An 18,764-nucleotide genomic window follows, 5' to 3' on the forward strand; every position below is an offset into this window, starting at 1 on the left:
ATTAATGGAGAACGGGAAGAAAATAACTCATGAGCCGATGCAGTAAAATATGAAACTAGGGCAAGAAAATTCAAAATACGTCTGTTCATTTTATCATTTAATCCAACTCTCCCGTAGAATGTAAATCTTACGTGATTCTAATTTTACATAGTGAATCGTGTTTTAAAAAAAAAGAAAAAGAAATTAGCGTAGCCCTTCTAATGGGTGATAAAATTTCATATCAGAAAAACTTAGAAGCAGACAGTTTATAGGCCAAAAGAAAGAAAAAAAAGCACTTAAAAACAATTCGTGAATGCCAAAGACACATTGAAAACAATAACAAAGAAATTTCTAAATCAAATGCGAAATCGTCATAACGCATGTGCAAACTCATGGGAAGCAAGTTTTGTCAGAAGAGTTGCTGGAGATTGTTGGGCCATTTGGCATATCAGCACAATTTGCTGTCAAGCCCATGTGTCCAGTTTAGTTTTTGTCTTCACTGACATGGACTCCTAATGAGGCAAGGAAAAGGTCAGAGAGTCCTAAAATAATGGTCTGATTCCATTCGGCCAGGAAAGATTTTCTGGCCACAGTCAGCCCATTCCCAAGTAATGTCCAGTAGTCTATTGCACCCATGGGTTAGGCCCAAACTTTCTGTTTGCTTTGGGCACTTTTCCCATGAAGACAGCCCAAACAGTGATTGTCCCTGGTTAGTATCAAAATTTTTATGGAGAATTAATCATGTTTTATCTCTACTAGGCGATATTGTGCATACCCTAGTCTAGTCTGGTGAAAATTAGAATAATGGTACCATGTGTATTTGATAATTTGCGAGCTAATATATTTATGTGATTGATTTCTAAATTATATATATATAAAAAAAAAGAAATAGCGGATTAGGTGGATTAGTGGAGTCATAAGAAGTCAAAAGTGGTTATCATTTACTAGGATATTTTGCGAGTCGAAGAACCCCTGCACCAAAGCAATAGACATTATTCATTCATTTCTATTAATGGTTGGATGAATGACCAAATAGGCTATTGTAGACCACCTAAGCAATTTTTCTGTCGGCTTATTTGGACATATAAGCAGTGGAATCTCCTAAATGGTCCTTTTTTTTCTTTAATTCTCCTGAATCTGACATCGAGAAGAACTATCTCCCTTTTCGGTACTGGGAATTTTCTTTTCGTATCTCACCAAATAAAAGAATTACAGCACTAGCTCGTCCCGAACAACAAAAGGGTGTTTTTTTTACCCTGTAAACAACACAACAGAAGTGATAATCTTGGGTTCTGACTTGCCAAATCTCTAGAAGTGACCGCATACTGTTGAAAAGGAGCCGTGATTAGCCTCAGCCTGTGCTCGGGCCTGTCTAACTCCTAAATCGTGTGCATCATATTATCAAGAAATTCATGTTAATGATGACGTGCACGAAACTTGCTGCTCCACTACAACATTCTGATGCGACATGGAACAGCCTCCCGTGATGCGCCGTTTAATCAAATTTTGCAAGGAATCTTTGCAACAAAAAGTCAAGAAAGTTTAGAAAATATTTTTGTGTTGTTGTGCAGGAGCAGGATTTTGTGTCGTTTCAATCTGCAGGTGAACATAACAACATAACAGTTGTTAACATCCATGGACATATGGATATCAGTTCACTTGAAAAGTTGCGCCACTCCCATAGATTATAGATATGGTCTATTGGGGGCAGTTTCATTTGAACAAGGCCAGCAAACCGGTCCAATAACTTCACTGCAATGGCTTGTGGACATAGAAGATGGTCCCCAATGTTTCCCTCATCATCGTGTCTATAATTCACTGAATTTTGCACTAAAACCAGCTGTATCCATGATTCAAAGACTCGGCCGAATCGTCACTGGAACGGGTCCGATACTGGGATGAGATGACTCCGAGATAATGAATCGTCGAGAACTCGGTCGAAACGTCTCCGAGACGGATAGAAACGGTCAAGTCGTCTCAATTCATCCCGAGTCCGCTTAATTTTTTATTAGTTTTGTTAATTTTTTAATTATTTTTTAATCATTTTTTTAAATCATTTTTAGAATATTAAATATTTCAAAAATTTGCGTTTCGCCGAAACCGTGATTAATATGCTGAAACCGATGTGAAACGGTCCGGACCGTGACCACAACTGCGACCGCAACTTTGAACCATGGTTGTTTCACAATGAACTGCTCTATTATTGACCGCTATTAAGTCTATAACACAGATGCTGTTTTCATAAATTGGTGAAAATGTTGATAAACATTCAGTGTTTCTTTTCGCCTTTTAATACTGAAACAATGTCGGGCCAGCACTTGAAATGGTTTGAATCAGAGACGAGAAGCCAAGTTTGCACAAGATTGGATGGATTTTGCATTGGCTCTTCAAGACGAAAGTTCTTCATGGGAAGAGAGGAGCAGCGCACACGTTATTTACACGCACAACACATAGTGAGAAAGAAAGAAAGAAAGAGACACTGGCTGAGGAAGGAAAGACGAGCAATTACAGGACTGAGCCAGCCAAATGCCCATATCATCCATCACTCTCTTCTTCGTACAAATTGAAGGAAGACAAAGCATTGATTGCTACTGATCACATGCCTATTATCTTCATTTCATGCCATTCCCATGTGCCCTTCACAAAACCATAGAAAAGATCTACTTAAACGCCCTTTTTCCCTTCAGAGGCATTATTGGCCTAATACAAAATTCTCATTCCAATGGAACCCTATAAATAATTAATGCTACGATGAACTAGATAGATGTTGTACACGTATTTTTCTTTTTGCAGAAGACAAAAGGGTAAGAAGGAGATCTACCTAAAATTACAACTGAAACTCACTTAATATAATGGTGATGTACAGCAATTTTAATAAATAAGAAGTAAAAGTAACGTTCAGGAATTCCAGAATCCATTAAAAATGTTACGGAATCTATTGGAGGAAAGCCTTCTGACAATCCTTTTTGCATCTGAGTTATCAGACTCCGCAAGCTTTTCAATCTTTTTGAGGTACCCTGAATTTGCAATTTTCTTTCTTGCACTGTTGCAGCTGGTCAGTGACATCAAAATGGAAAGCAGTAACTTTCTGTTACCTGAATTCATCTCCACTCGGTCAAGCTTTTGTAGAAGAAGTCCCACGTTCTGCTCATTCTGCACAAATCTCTTTCTGTTTTTGGGTACTAAAATCATTGTATAGAGTGTTTCAGATGCCATTTCACACACCTCCAATGACTTAGAATCAAGAAATTGGACCAATTCAGGCATAAATCCAGCATCCCCCATTGCTTTCTTTGCTTCCTCTGACGTTCCACACAGCCAAAATGCAGCCTTTAATGCTAATTCTTGGAGTGAAACCTCCCTATCGTGAAGAAAATACATGATGTGATCCAAGAAACCATAATTTAACAATATGTTAAAACAATTGACAGAGGAAAAGCAAAAGCTCATGATGCCCTTTAATGCCATCTCCCTTGCTTTTGAGGGGAATGATAATCTGGGATCCAAAACACGGACTAGTGCGCGAACCCCACCTTCTTTGACAATTATTTGCCTAATTGATTCATCTCCTGAGGCCATTGTTAGAAGAATATCAATTGAACTTATTTGTGAAACTGCAGCACCATCTCTAGACCGTATCAGCTTGATAAAGACAGATATTGCTCCTTCTTCAACCATGAATTTCTTGATTTCTTCTACTCCAACAAGATTTTTCAACACCCCACAAGCCAATCCTACTAATTCACCAGAATTATCTCCATTATTGCATATTTTCATCAGGGCAGTAACCCCACCATGAGCTGAAATTGACCACGCGTTATCTGAATTCTCAGTCAATTTCTGCAGACACCTTGCTGCAAATTCTTTACTCGATTCACTCCAACTTTCCAAAACTCTGATCAGTGGAGCAATTATCCCCGCACCAACCAATACTCCCCTGTAAGCCTGAAACCCTGCAATCACAGAAACTGCTTTTGCAGCCTCTTCTTGAATTTCAGTCTCATGTGAATCAAGAAAATTCACTAGAAGACCGACAAAATTCTCGATTTCCACCGCAATCTTGACATATTTGTCATCTTCTTGAATGACTTCATTGAAGGAAATCAAAGCTTGTACCTTCATATCTGCAGAACCAATCTTGAGTCTTGACAATAAGTCCTTCACATACAGCTTCATGTCATCTTTCGAAGCTCCAAGATTCGGCCTTGATAAAACTATTGCATAATTCTGAGTAAGCAATCCAAGAGTGTAAATATCAGAGAGACTTTTAGTATAATCGCTCAATCTTGCACAAACTATATCAAGATCACTCTGCATGAGCAGCTTCCCACTAAAGGATAGCCTCAAACAGCTCTTTGCAAGATCATCACAATCCTTAAGAGCATGAAATATGGCCTTGAGAGTGCTAACAAGTGAAGGGTTGTCAATAGAATCACAGTTTTCTATAACCGTGAGGCTGGAAAGAAGTTCTTCAAGCTTGTCGCGAATAGATTGCCATTTTCCAGCAAAAACTTTTATGGAATGAGAGATAGAAATCAGTGAAGATATGACCTGAATTGCATGCTCAATACTTCTCTGTTCCAGGGCTGATGATGATGATGATCCAGATGAATTTTCGGCTTGTTTCGTGTCTAGGCAGCTTCTGCTCTCTTCACCCATATTGGTACTAATTGCTCATTGGCTGAAAAGGGATGCTCATTTCTTTCCGGTCGCCGGGGATTCAAGATTCCGGTGACAGTTGAGAGTGTAGTAAGGGTTAAGGATCTTATCAACTGAAGAGAATGACCAGGTCTCCTATACCGGATCTTATCTGCAGTACTCGTAGCGAGTGCATGTAGCTGAAACTGACGGGAGGGTGAAACTACTATTATGGCCTTATACTTAGTATGGGAACCTAATATCAATAGGGGAAATTGGAAGGGTAAATTATGAAATTTTGCGAGCCTAAAATGGTTGGTCGGTTGAGTTGAGGGGTTTGCAACAGTTAAGGGATGAGCATGAGAAATAATAGGACAACTTGTTTGAGAAATATGCAAATGGTAGGAATCGGAAGTTTCTCTGCCTTCTAACATGGAAGGACATCTATGGGTTAATTTACCTAATTGTTCTTGTCACGATCTAATATTTTGGTCCTATTTTTAGAAAAAGAAGTTTTGGTCCTAAAAGATGAAAGTATTCTCTTTATTTTGAACTTTGCGTAAAGTTGTTTAACAGAAAAATAACTTCTGTAAAAGTAGTAAAAAGATGGCACTATTTGTTCTTACCTTTTAGTGGCATTCTTTTGAGGATAAATTAAGTTATAATTGGAGATACAAAAATATACTAAATGCTTGAAAACGGGGCCGAGTTCGAGACGTCTCACCCACATTCTCTTCTTACGATCCATCCATCCGATCTATTTCTCTCCCCAAATCATTTGGTTACGTTAGTATAATATAGCAATAATATAGCAAGGATATTAACAAGATTTAAGTTCCTAACACACAATTGTAGAGAAAAAAAGGGGTTGACATCATCTTAGTTCACGCAACAAAAAAAAAACCAGCATTTCATTTTCTATTGGTTCTTGATTACTGGGGATGCAGGGGGGACTGGTGAATGGTGATAATGAAGGATCTTCGTTACCCATCGAATTTTTTGATCCTAAACCTGGAATGTATAACCATTTTGTTCTCAATCTTTGTGGGTTTTGGATTCTTGTTGGGGAAGATGGGCGAAGATGAGACAGTGAAGCTAGGTGCTACATGAGTGATAATAACTGATATATAAGATAGGCATGTACAAGTTAAAGCCAGATTAATACCTAACCCTAAACATATTGTTGAAAGTTGTCTAGGACTGATGACAAGGTGACGTTGAGTTTAACAAAAAGACAGGGGGGCCAAAAAAAAAAGAAAAGAAAAGAAAAAATCCAAACTAGTGAGCTGTCTTGAAGAGAGAATACAAGGAAGAAAGCGACATTGTTGTTTTGCCTCAAAATTCTTTGTACAATTAAAATAATCAGGAACCTGTTAGACATCCTACGGATATATAGGGAATTTGGTACCACAAAACAAATTCCTAAAATTTTTTAATGTAACCTAACTACCTAAGTAGAGCAACCAACTCCCTCTAGAGGAGTTGACCACCATATTAATTGTGGGGTGGGAGGTCAAGGGTTCAAATCTTGCCTTCCATCAATGTGCCTCAATATGAGGTTTGTCCTAAATTTATACTGTGTGTGGTGCATCGTGTGGTTTGACGGTGATTCAAAAAAAAAAACTACCTAAGTAGAGCGGTACAGCTGAAATTTGTTACGATCATCAAGAAAGTATTAATGTAAATTTTGTATACGTTCTTTTGGTTGTATTCATTCATCTGGTAGATTACGTTTGTCAAAACCTTTTCCTGATTTATGGTATAGGTCCTAGTGATTCTTCGGGCATGAGTTGGCTTGCAAAGGTTAATGAATGTAGAGACGTTTCGTGGGATGGAAAATATCTATTTCGTGCACGTTATAACTAATGATATATTCAGGTTTTCAAGAATGATTAGTAACTCAGAATCCGGGGGATTCTGCAGTTTGGCACTACACAAGTGCAGCAGGAAATGCAGTAAAATCTACTCCTTCCTTCTTAAGTATTGCTGAGGTGCGAAGAATACCTGTTAAAAATATTCCATACCCAAAATAGTGAGGCCAAATTTGCATTTGGTCCAAATTTCCCGTGCCATTTTCCCAGTGCAAATTAGAGGTCAAAGAAAATCTTGATTTGGGAAATATCAGCAATGGTCTGCTGAAGTTCACTTTGATTTATCATTTATATACACATACATACCAAGCCACAAAAAGCGTGACGGCTAAGTATGGAAAGGAAAGATGCCGAAGCAAGACAATTAACATTCAACTGGGAAAAACGTGAGGGACAATGGACCACCCTCATAAGGACACCCTTCTTGATTAGGTGAAAAGGGCAAAGAAAGGAAGGAGGGGGGAAGGGAGCAGCTTTCAATGCCCCTCAGTGTAGAGATGACACCACCTCACCCCACCATGTGAACCCCCCTTTGTTCTATTCCCCAAGCTCCGGTGCCTCACCTTTTCACTAGGAAATCAAGATTATGTATTGTATCCTCACCTCACAAGATAAAAATAAACAGAACTAACCGGTCAAGTTTGCTTCAAATCAAGTGTTGGCTTTGGTAATCTGGCATATCTAAACATTCAAATCAAGTATTGGCTTTAGTAATGGTGAAAAACGGGCATCACAAAACACAGCATACATTGAAAACGTACTACTTAGGATATGATTGGATGCCCAATTTACTACTAATTAATGGTGTTCACTAAGTGACAAAATTAGCATGGATTGCTTTGTTGGTCACGGATTGTTATTTTTATAGAAAGAGCTTTTCAGCTTTTCTTGTCTACGGCATTGCATTTCTAACAAAGTTTTGAAGAATAACTTTACTGCCATGCCAAATTGGACTAAAGTAGTGGAGCATCTGCATCAATTCTATTTGATAACTTATCCTGAAGGGCTTTCTAACTTGCAAGCGTGCAGGCCGACCAATTCATCCATCAAATGTTTGTTGAAATCCAACTAAGAGTCTTATTCCCAATCATTAGATTAATTTGAACTTAATTTCTTTTCCCATTTGCTTGCTTTATTATTCTAACCATACTGCATTCTATGGTAACATTTTGCTGCCACGTGCATTACTTTATCAAAGTAAAATTCGGAAAGAATTTGCTTGTGAAGCAATTACTACTACATACTGCATTCTACTGCACACGACTTGGAGGAAATTTGATTTTCTCTTCTAGATGATTATTATGCGAAAATCAAATCATCAGACTATAATTACCTTAACATCTCTTTACATCTTTCATTTTCGAAGATTGCGACGTGAGGCAAATAAAGGGCCAAGCTGTTGTTGTCTAATAGTGAAGAAATTATGAGGGGAGAAGCACAAGCTTGCTGCATCAACTATACGCTGTGGTGGTCTTTTAATGCGGATCCAAAGGTTAGGTAGAAAGGGCGATATGTGAGAGATGGAACAAAAATCCAGTGATCATATTCAAGACACCTTTGAGTGGAGAGGAAGCGAAATTCATAACTGAACATCCTCTGCTACCAAATACCTTAGCTTCGAAGTAAAAAACTACTACATGTTACAATTTCATAGGCTCATATGCATTCTCCAACTTCATCATGCAAAAACCACTAGAAAAACAAAGGGCCAAAAAAAACAAAGAGAGAAAGGAGAATTTATTATAAATGAGTGCTTGCAAAAAATCAACGAAAAAGTAGATCCAAATAATGCAATCATCATTTGCCGTACAAAGGGCTTGAATTTGTTTCAACAGCTAATACTTAGAAAGGGCTTGGGGGTTGTTAAAGCTTGGATTTGTCCAAGTGTTAGATTTTTTTTTCTTCAAAGTAAATCCTCAAGAAAGTTGTTAAGCAACAATTCCCCGGAAGATCAAGAGATGATGAGAGCCTGATGGACTGGTCATAGAAATAAAAATCAACTGAGTTTCCTTTAGCAATTAATAGTGCCAGAAGAAAATGGAAATACTAGGGTATAGCAATAAAAACTTTCGGAATTAGTTAAAATGTGCTTTAATTAGCTGCCACGATGTAACCGATCAAGGGCTGTTGGCTTGTTGCAATTGTTGGTACGGACACTTGCAAGAGGATATATAGTGTTCTATTACGCTCTCTCGAGTCTTTTTCATTCAAGCCTCAAGGGAACCACCAGCCATTTGCATTTGCTAGTTAGTCAGCTTTGAAGTTGTGCGACGAGATGAGCCAAACCCATGAATCTCTTGGCGTTGTGCAATTTTTTGGTTGCTGCATGGTGCATTTCATGACTTCAATTGCCATTTGCCAAACTGCAGATTGCTAACTGTTGGCTATATATTGGGTTTCTAGAATTTAGGATGATACTACAGATCAATATTTGTATAATGGTCGGTAGGAACTGCTTATTCTCGAACGAAAAAAGAAGCTCAACTTTGTGCAGCAGCATGTTCATATAGAATTGAATGTCCTGCACAAGTGCACATATGCTCTCTGACCAATCTAGTTCACACTAAACATTGTTTAATCAGGTGCACCAATAGGTATCATATCAAATTACCTGATTTACAAGTTATGAAACAATACCTTTTTAAGTGTGAACACAGACATGATTGAAGTTGAACAGACAAACGTATACCGTAGATAGATAATACAAGAAAGTTGAGATTAGAAGATCGGATTCTATTATGGTCTACATCTTGATAGGTGATTTGACACGATTGTTTCTTCTTAATTGCTTGATATCTAACAATTATATGGTCTTAGCATAGTGTTTAACTGCTAGATCAGTCTTCATCTTAGGTCGCAAGTCATTGTGGTGGTTTATGCTAGATATAGCTTAGGGGTCATCCACGAGATCTGCACAGTGTTTCATAGGCTAATTAAGATAAATGGTTATTATTGGCCTAGAAGGTCAAATCAAGGCAACCTACCATACTAAAGATTGCTTAAAATTTTCTTGAAATTGAACAGTGGAACCACATACAGAAACATACACACAAATTAAACGGTTAGCATTCCCTAATCACTTATGAGTAATGTATTAGGGTAATGTTGAAGAACCAAACATATTATATATAGGTTAATAACTGTATTGGTCAAATTATAATCCAACTGAATTGGTAGGAAAATTGATCAGGTGAGGTGATCGTGAGGTTCTTAATTTGATTCTCGATCCCAATCCTTTTTCCCTTCCCTTTTTGTAAAGTTTGAAGTCTCTCTATAAACCAAAAAAAAAAATATTGAAGTTTGTCCAAAGTGGGTTTGTGCAGAACCAATCAGGTTACACTTACAAGTGGTTTCTTTTTCTTTAACTACTGATATTGAAAAGCCAAAAGAATTTTATTTATTTATTTATTCTTGTGGTGGAGAGAGAAACCAAAAGAAGCTTGCTACTTCATAGAAGTTCTTTTTTTTTTTTTTGAAAAAGTACTTCATAGAAGTTCCACAGCCCCCCCCGGGTCCTCGGCCGTCCACCGCCACCTCACCATCCCCAGTAACCACCCTTGCCAGAAAAAAAAAAAAAAAAAAAGGTGATGGAGCATTGGTGGGCCGTTGTCCTACAAGCCTTCCTCCCTTATTGGGTCTAACAATTTGGTTGGGGTTTGGGATATACATTGGGTGGCCATCCACTAATGGCACTCAGACTCTTCTCAAGACCTAGGACATGGATAATTTATATGATCTACTTGGACTTCTCCGATCATTTTTCATCTACAATTATTAACACTCTTAGAATTACATAATCTTACACAGGTGGTGTAAAAAAAAAAAATTTTTTTTTTTAAACACAAACAGGTCCTATAATCTTTGTTTAAATTAAAAATCTTATTTTTGCGCATATGATATGCTTGAGAGAAAAATTTACACCCCTGCGGCACTCAAGTAAAGTAGTGCTACGGTGTTTATTTATTTATTGTTGAATTAGTGCTGTCCAGTCAACAGCATTTAGGTTCTTGTCTTATTGGCAGTTTCTTTGGGAAATGAAACAGGGAAAGATTGCATTCTTGTGTGTAATTTTGTTTGTGGTTTTCAACAAAACTAAAAGTTGAACTGGTTTTTGTCTTTTGTATATATATATATTTTTTTTTGGGGGGGATGAATTAGTATCTTCCTGTCAACAGCATTTAGTCCTTGTCTTACTGGCTGTCTTTAGGAAATGAAACAAGGATAGACAGCATTCTTCTGTGTAATTTTGTATGTTGTTTTCAACAAAAATGAAGTTGGAACAGGTTGCATTGGATCTTCATAAATAAATAAAGAAACTATTCCTTCTTTATGTGACAGTATCCTCCTCCTCCGGGTGACAATAATGGGGAAGTAATTCCAGTGCAGATAAGGGTAGCAACAATGGAATTACTGCACAAGATCTCACCCCGAAAAGTAATAAACCACGACACAGGAGGGCCAAAAAGGACTGGAAGTTTTAGAATGACATACTGGGAAGAAGCTCAAGGAAAATGGCTATTCCTGTGTCTTGATCATGCCACCTCTAAAGATGTAGCTCATTTTGGCACTTTGGTTTTGGAATTCACCTTATATATCTATCTCTCTAGAGGCAAGGCATTTTTCTCAGTCGATTGCATTTCTTGATAGCTGGAGCGCTTGCATATATGATGATTCTTCAGTCATCAGATGCAAGTACAACCAACTCCACAGCAATTGAAGCAGGAGGGCCTTACAATCCTTGCCTTTTGTTGTTATCCCGCTCCTCCATGCAAAGCGAACAGATAATATACTTGAAAGAGCCATCAGTCAAGAACTAGGACTTTTTTAGTTTCTTTACCACTACTATAACATTCATTCAATAATCAGATCCCAGCTGGAAGACTGCTAGGGAGTTATTCATCGTAAACCTGCATAAACCCTGCATGCACGACTTGTTACTTTTTGTTCGTGCCTCAAAAACTATGGGGAAACTAACAAAATAACATGAACAGCCTATGGGGAAACTGACAGCACAAAGTGCAAGAGAAGATGATTACCCCGGGCACAGATACCGGGGACATTCAATACAGGCTTTTGAACTTGTCAGCTGAATATGAATATATTTTATATCCAAATTCACAGCAAGTTAGATGTGTGTGACTGAAGAGGAAAAAGCTCCAACACTGTCAGCCAGGTTTGGCAGCTTTTCTTTAATATAGCAAATTCAAGAGCATATTATACTCAGGACTCGGCTTATACAATTTATCTAACACCATAGTGTTGGCTCAACCTTTTTATTATTTTTTTTTCCTGTGTTGCTTCAACCCATTTATTGATATCCTATCACATAGTTAAACTCATGGGGCATGTGGTACCACATATGCAATGCCAGCAAATTTTTACAATTTTCACTTGGAGATGAGGCAACCAGATTGTTTCAAAGATCCAATAACATCAAAGTTATCAAGTTAACTAGCAGAACTCTCCAGAAGCACATCTTTTTATTCCAATGCATTGACAACAAGAGTTTTTTATAACATGTTCAATAAATTATCAAGGCTTCACTGCTAGTGTAAAAGTGCCGTATCCAGGATATGTCCAATATGATTATGAACACAGCAGATATCAGAATAGGGATTGCCCCAGCCAATGAACTAATGAACCAACCTTAACACGTGTTCTTGAATATGTACGAGTCTGCTGTAAAAAATCACAAACCAGATGCACATGCACATACCTTCAAAGAAAAAGATGACCAAGAACTGATTACCTTAGAATCTCACAGGGTAAGAACAAATGGTGGGGCGTCCCTTCTTGGCCCAGCTACAGAACGATATACATAAACTTTGTCCACATGGCTATCATCTTCCTCGTCTTTCATGACCTCTACATTCAATCTTGGCATCTCCTTTGCAAGTAAACGACAACCATTCATTGTTACATTGCATGCTGACATCCAGAGCGAACGCATTGATTCATATTTCTTCAACCCAGACAGTAGTGCAGCATTTCCAAATGGGCAATCTCTAATTTCAAGCTTCCTCAGCTTTGGACAACCACCAAGCACACACTGCATACCCCAATCACTGCGGCCAGCAAAAGCCACCGAGAGAGTCTCAAGATTCTTAGCGTACTTCCCAATGTATTCAAATGTCAGGTCAGTTAAGAGGCCTGAAACTGCAAGCCGCTGAAGCTTAGTGCAAGTCTTTACCACAGCACCAAAAGCCTCATCCATGGGTTCATCTGTCAGGTAATCTGGCTGGCCTGGATTCATTATGCAGAGACGAAAATGGGTAAAATCAGGGCAGTTCTGCACTATAGTTGCAACTGCAGCATTAGTCATCTGCTGACAAAAGTAGAGAACATAGTGGAGTTTGCGGCACCCATGAGAAACAGCCAGAAAACCTGACTCAGTCACGCCATGGTTGATATCTTGATCAAAAGGATGTGCAGGGAAGACCCTGATTTCTTCAAGCAAGGGACAGCAGGATCCTACAGCTTCTAGTCCCTTGTCTTCAACAGTATCAAGAACCTGTATCAGAGCATTCACATATGAGAATGCAAATTCCATGAGCATAGCATATTCAGTGTACTCCAAGCAACAAATCTCAATTTATCTTTTTCACGTGTAGAAAATTTGGTGGTTTTAACAGTCTTATATTCAACTCAGAGTAAGCACTGAGGTTTTCTAAGTTAAACAACTAATTTCTTCAGCATAAGCATATAAGTGAATTTAAGCTTTGTCAGAGGTGTATATATGAAATGTCATGAACAGAGAGTACATGTGCATATCTGAGCTTCAGGGGCAATGCATTCCCATCTCCCAAGCAACAAGTATGAAAAAAAATAAGGATACTAGTAAAAAGAAACCTCTCAAACAAATCATCAAGAAGTAGACAAATTGTGCACTACTGTATCAGACATCAGCAAGACGAACACATTGAAAACATGAGGGATTGTGTAATAGAAAAGCTCAGTTTTATACAAATGACTTTAAAAAGTTTTATATTTTGTGCTGATAGTTCAGATTGGTGACTGGTAGAGAAGATTGTTCACTTGGCCAATGTCTGAACACGAAATTGTTCATGGTTTTCATGATGTCAGCAATTACTATGTTCGATAATCCTCCAGTCTTGATCATTCATTCAGTGTTGCAGTTTTAACAGATCCAATGAAAGGAACTGATTGTGCAGATTCTAAGCAACTTCAAACGCAAAGTTTCTTACCCAGAGGCACCGCAGGTTAGGGCAGTGAGCAATTAACTTCGTGAATTCATCACTACGAAGGGTTGCATAGCTCAAATTCAAGAAAGTCAGACTGGAACAAGCTGGATATAGAACATGGAGATAGACGTAAGAGGCATCCCATAATCCAGCGAGGATTTGCAGGTTTTTACAGTTTCTGAATGCATTCTCAAGCTCCATACAATGGCGAAACATGAGTTCTTGCTGGAAAGAACCAGTACCAAGCTCCATAAGCTGAGGTGCCCGCACAAGTAGGCGCTGTAACTGGTCTAAGCCAGTGCCTTTATTGACCTTCAAGACCTTTAAAGATTTGCACCTACTGACAAGTCTCTCAAGGGCATCAAAACTGACCTCGCTGTTCAGGCTGGCAAAGTTCAGTATTTCCAGTGATGTGAAGTTATCAGGAAAGGCACTTAGCCAACTTCCACTAACATCATCGATCCCATTCTCCTGTATGTCCAGCTCAGTTAGTTTCCTGCAAGCCAAATTACAAGTTATATTCTCATTAGAGAGGGAAAAAAGAAAATGAAAAGAACAAAAAAAAGAAGGCTTTAGGATCATCAAGGGAAAAAGATAGATCTGGACATAAAAGAAGATAAACTGTTGAAACACCAAAGTTGAAGAGCAGTATATGATGTACAAGAATGTTCAGTTTGATTGATGAAATTCACCAAAGAATGATGCAGAAGTAATTGACGAGTCAGAATTTGTAATATGGAATATCTGAGGCGAGGTTGATAATTTTTAATGCTGACTCATGTTCTGAAGAAGACGGGGAGCATTTTCTAAGAAAATGACAAGATGCCAAATTGCCAATTATGAGTAGATCCAAGTTTTACTAAACTACATATGCTTCACAAGACTGAATTTCCTGCGTGGTTCTCTTTCTTAGCCATGAAAATGAATGTCAGTGGAAACCACGTAGTGGTAACAAACTAATTTGGTAAAACCTCTAATGATAATCAAAAGCGAAATAACTTCCAGTTGCTTTAATCCTTCTGATTTTTCAGCAGCAAAAGACACTCATAAGAAAAAAAGAATATAAGTACAAAGAGAAGGTCTTTCCTCAGACAGAATGATACCAAAACCTACAACAAGATGCAACGAAATATCAATGAAAATAAAGAATATCGAATAATCAATTGCTATGTAAAAATTCCAGGTTTGCTAATATGAATTACAAGACATCCAAAGTATCCTGATAGAATTTTCATCTTCCAGGTTGACAGCATTTTGACTTGTGAACTCCATTTGTTCAGGGCAGTAAGCAGACTTGCCTTGGCATACAGATTTGGACCAAATAACTGAGCAAAGATCTTTGCATATCAACATTTCTACGACCAACATTTGTATTGAAATGGAGGTATCTGAACTCAGCCAAAAAGACAACTTTTCCAGCAAAGAATAAATAGCTTGTCGGATTTCAAGGCAAATGCGGCTTGCCTTGTACAGTGAGAATGACCGTATCTGTATAAATTATGGTATCAAGGACAATCTATCCATTGAATGCTCCTCAACAGGTCAAACGTCACATCCAGAAATCAACAGCAAAAGGAAGAGAAAAAGAACCCATAAAGTAGAAGCACTCAACTTCCACTACTACTACTCTGTTTTGTACAGGGAAAGCAAGAAAACAAAAACCCCCTCCTATCTATCTCCTCCAAAACTTTCCCAGATAATTTATACATATCAAACCATAAACAATTTTCTCAACTTTTCTGGTCCATGAACACTCAGAGAGAGAGAGAGAGAGAGAGAAACTCGACCCTAAAGAGTAATTACTTTTTCCCCCCTCCAGTGATCAGATTCTCCTAAGTCCATTCTCAAGGGAAAAAAAAAATCAATGAGGGAACTGTAGATGATTCATAAACAACAAAGCATAAATCAAATCCGAATACACGTAGAACAAGCACATGAAAGACACTCAAATAACAGATCTCGAATTCTTTAAATCAATCATAACACAGTTTGCATAAACACACTGCAAACAGAGCCCAGATAAGTCACGAAATAAATACCTGATCCTAGTCCAACAAACATGAAACTCAGAAAAATAAATGGGAAAAACACGTAAAAGAACTCTTACTTGCAATGAGTAGCGATTGATTTGAGCCCATCAGTACTAAAACCATCACAACTAAGCAATGAGAGTGCTTTAAACCCAGGGAATGACATAGCCAAGAACTCCAAGCTCTCATCACTCACAGTCATTCTTTTTAGTCTCAACTCCTCCAAAAGGGGATAAACTTTCGCAAACATAACAAGCCAATCATGAATATTAGCACCCCAATTCTGTGGAACCAAATTGAAATCCGAAAATCTAGGCTTTCCCTTGAGAGTCACACTCTTAATTCTTGGAAATCTTCTGGCAACAATCTCAGGAGAGACAGAATAGCAGTTGCCTATAAATATTTTGGTCCGACTCCAACGCTCAGCATTGTACCAATCTTTGCAGACGAGGGAAACTGAGCTTCTATCCTTGTGGGAGTGCAGCATAGAGAGGACTTTCTCTAAGACCTCATCTGGAAATTGGGATGGTGACTGAATTGCCTCAGGGTAGTTCGCCGAATCTGCTGAGTTCTTGGTTTTCTTTATATTCGGATCCATTTTCCACAGCTGGTTCTGATTCATTAACATAAATACCAAAGTTTAGACAGCATCACTGAGACTATATATTTGTTTTCCAGGAAATTCTCTAAAATTAGTTAATAAATGCAAAAGGAAAAATGGAAACATCAAAGAGTACCAAGTAATTGGGAATACTCCACACTCAAAGAAATGATACTAACATGACAGCCAAATCTTGAAATGAATTACCGAGACGCTTACACCTCATGCTGGGATTTTCATCCCAAAGTTGCAACCTTTCTGACAGATATTCATGAATGACAAGTACTTAATGCAGCAACTCAGCAAAATTTCATGAGTATCTCAAGCATTGATATGGCCCTTTCCACCTCCTCCCCCCCTCCCTCTCCCCTAAAGCAAACAAAACCAACCCCAACACAAAGAGAATTAGAAAACAAGAAGCACTACCCAATAACTGAAACTCAAGATCCACCACAAAAACAAAGAAACATAATTACTTACCATTACAACTACTCAAGACTACCTCAGAAATCAGAAGAAGAGAAACAGTAGAACAAAAAGAAAAAGGCCCAAAAAAACTACACACACATATTATGCTATAAGTTGACAGCTATGAAATCAATGCAAGTATAATTTTTTATACAAGTAAGAAGTGGATGATTGAGTGGGGGATGCATGAGGCCATGAACAAAAGGGTGGAGCTTTGAGCTTTCACTTTCTTACCTCTTTTGCGTTCTTGATTGCTGAATGCTAGAAATTTATTGGACCACCCCACATTTGATAAATAAGGCTACAAGACCGTACTTAAGGGGTAGCACAACTTAACCACTCCTTGTTGCATATTATGGATATAGACAAGCAAAAAGTAAAAAAGAACCAGGTATACTTGAAATTTTTTTTTCTGCTTTTCTTAAAGGCATTGAAGTGTGGGAGAACTGAGATGAAGCATAATTTATTAAAGGGGAGCAGTAATTATGCACAATAATTTAGGAAAGAAAGCTCTAAATAATTGATTAAAGAATCCCATCTTAAGTACTTAGCTTAAGCTGGCAGTGGCAAACTGACAAGTCTGACATGTACACTTTGGTGTGTGATTTGTCCACCCTTCTCTCTTATTTGCTGCCACGTGCATTTTTTCGCAAGAGTTAACAATGGGTCAATCAAGAAAATTTCCAAAGATCACAGAAAGAAAAAGAAACCCCAAAAAAAAAAAAAGAAAAGAAAGTGTTTACCTGACTCTAGCCTCTGATGGTAATACAATACATTATAAAAGAAAAGAAATAAATGTGAGATTAGAAGATCTAGCTTAGAAACTCATGGTTCAACAACTAAATGCAAATATTAGGCTTATTTACTAACAAAGCCAAACTGCAACTTTGAGAGGGTTGCAATTTTCACTGTGGTTGAATAAACGAGTTTTCTTTCTTTCTTTTTGCTTAAAACGAAAGAAAAGAATTCTTGTAATCTAAGTGCTGCAAAAGAATGGAACCAAGTCAAGCTTTGGCTAGAATTAATTCGAATTCAACTCAAATTTGAGTTTTAAATCAATCAAGGTCTCGAGTATAAGACTCAAGCTTGAATTTGAATCCAATTGAATCTAATAAAAAATTTAGTAAAAATATATAGAATTGAGTCAGCTTGAAAAGCCAATGAGCCAAAATATAGTTTGGCTCGACAGTGCCAAGTTTGTTCAAACTTGACTCAACTCTTTCTATTTTGCAGTGTAATTGCGTGGATGAGGTATCTTTGATTCTCTTTAGGTTCAGTTCAGTAGAAACTTCCTCAATTCCTTGAAATTAAATTGTATATCGAAAAAATAAAGAAGGAATTATCAAAAGAAAATAAGCGATAGCAACTAACAAGTACATTTATTATGCCAGCATCCAAGAAACTGTCACATTTTCGGTTGGCCAAGAGGGGGAAGAACTATGAGCCCTTGAGGCTCTCAGATTATCAACTCTTGAGGCTTGCACTAAAATTCATGAATAGAAAGGAAGTAATCGTATAAAAGGCGATAAGTTCTGAGTGTTTTTTTTAAGTGAAAGGTTTTAAACTCACGATAAAAAACTCTGAAATTTTCGCACATGTCATGAGTAATTACGATCCGATGAAGGAAAAAAGTAAGAGCATTCCTCAACACCAAAATGTTGGATAAGATGGATGGCTTCAAGGGCCTTGCAAATGTAGGGTTCCTCAAACGTTTAATTTGCCCCTGTCATAATCGTTGATGATCTAGAACATAAGAAAATCTAGGGATTGTGTGTATGTTGCAGTTATGAAATCAATCACTAATCAATCAAAATGTTTGACAAAGTAAGAATATTAGATTCTCCCAACAACTCATGATTAGTAATATTTAAAAAGAAAAAATCCATGACTCTTCCAAATTGAATATCAATAGACAAAATAAATGATTGCCAAACATGTATAGGTACAAGTTACAATTTACAACCCTTTATTTTGG

The 18,764-nt window shown here is 37.7% G+C and overlaps 2 protein-coding genes across 5 annotated transcripts; both read right to left on the reverse strand.

Moving 5' to 3' along the window:
* Window positions 1–2,436: 2,436 nt before the first annotated feature.
* On the reverse strand, window positions 2,437–4,921 carry LOC113760868. The gene has a single exon (XM_027303604.1). It carries the CDS (start codon window positions 4,636–4,638, stop codon window positions 2,878–2,880), a length of 1,761 nt encoding a protein of 586 aa, XP_027159405.1. The 5' UTR covers window positions 4,639–4,921; the 3' UTR covers window positions 2,437–2,877.
* Window positions 4,922–10,744: 5,823 nt separating this feature from the next.
* On the reverse strand, window positions 10,745–17,101 carry LOC113763994 (protein TRANSPORT INHIBITOR RESPONSE 1-like). Of its 4 annotated transcripts, none has more exons than XM_027308011.1 (5): window positions 17,024–17,101; window positions 15,798–16,333; window positions 13,694–14,186; window positions 12,238–12,999; window positions 10,745–11,406 (listed from the first exon to the last, which is right to left on the reverse strand). In XM_027308011.1, exons 2-4 carry the CDS (start codon window positions 16,316–16,318, stop codon window positions 12,247–12,249), a joined length of 1,767 nt encoding a protein of 588 aa, XP_027163812.1. In that variant the 5' UTR covers window positions 16,319–16,333; window positions 17,024–17,101; the 3' UTR covers window positions 10,745–11,406; window positions 12,238–12,246. The 4 variants fall into 4 exon arrangements, with proteins under 4 accessions (XP_027163812.1, XP_027163811.1, XP_027163814.1 ...); XM_027308010.1 differs by lacking the exon at window positions 17,024–17,101 and adding an exon at window positions 16,802–16,957; XM_027308013.1 differs by lacking the exon at window positions 17,024–17,101 and adding an exon at window positions 16,501–16,612.
* Window positions 17,102–18,764: the final 1,663 nt, after the last annotated feature.

This window comes from Coffea eugenioides, chromosome 2, assembly GCF_003713205.1.
Source record: "Coffea eugenioides isolate CCC68of chromosome 2, Ceug_1.0, whole genome shotgun sequence".
Lineage (NCBI taxonomy): Eukaryota > Viridiplantae > Streptophyta > Magnoliopsida > Gentianales > Rubiaceae > Coffea > Coffea eugenioides.

Excerpts from the sequence above, each read along its gene's own strand:
- LOC113763994 (XM_027308010.1), bottom strand. Across the intron at positions 14,187-15,797 it reads TCAATCGCTACTCATTGCAA|GAAACTAACTGAGCTGGACA; the intron begins GTAAGAGTTCTT and ends TTTGGCTTGCAG. Across the intron at positions 13,000-13,693 it reads CTAACCTGCGGTGCCTCTGG|GTTCTTGATACTGTTGAAGA; the intron begins GTAAGAAACTTT and ends GCTCTGATACAG.
- LOC113760868 (XM_027303604.1), bottom strand. The coding sequence starts at position 4,638 with ATGGGTGAAGAGAGCAGAAGCTGCCTAGACACGAAACAAGCCGAAAAT.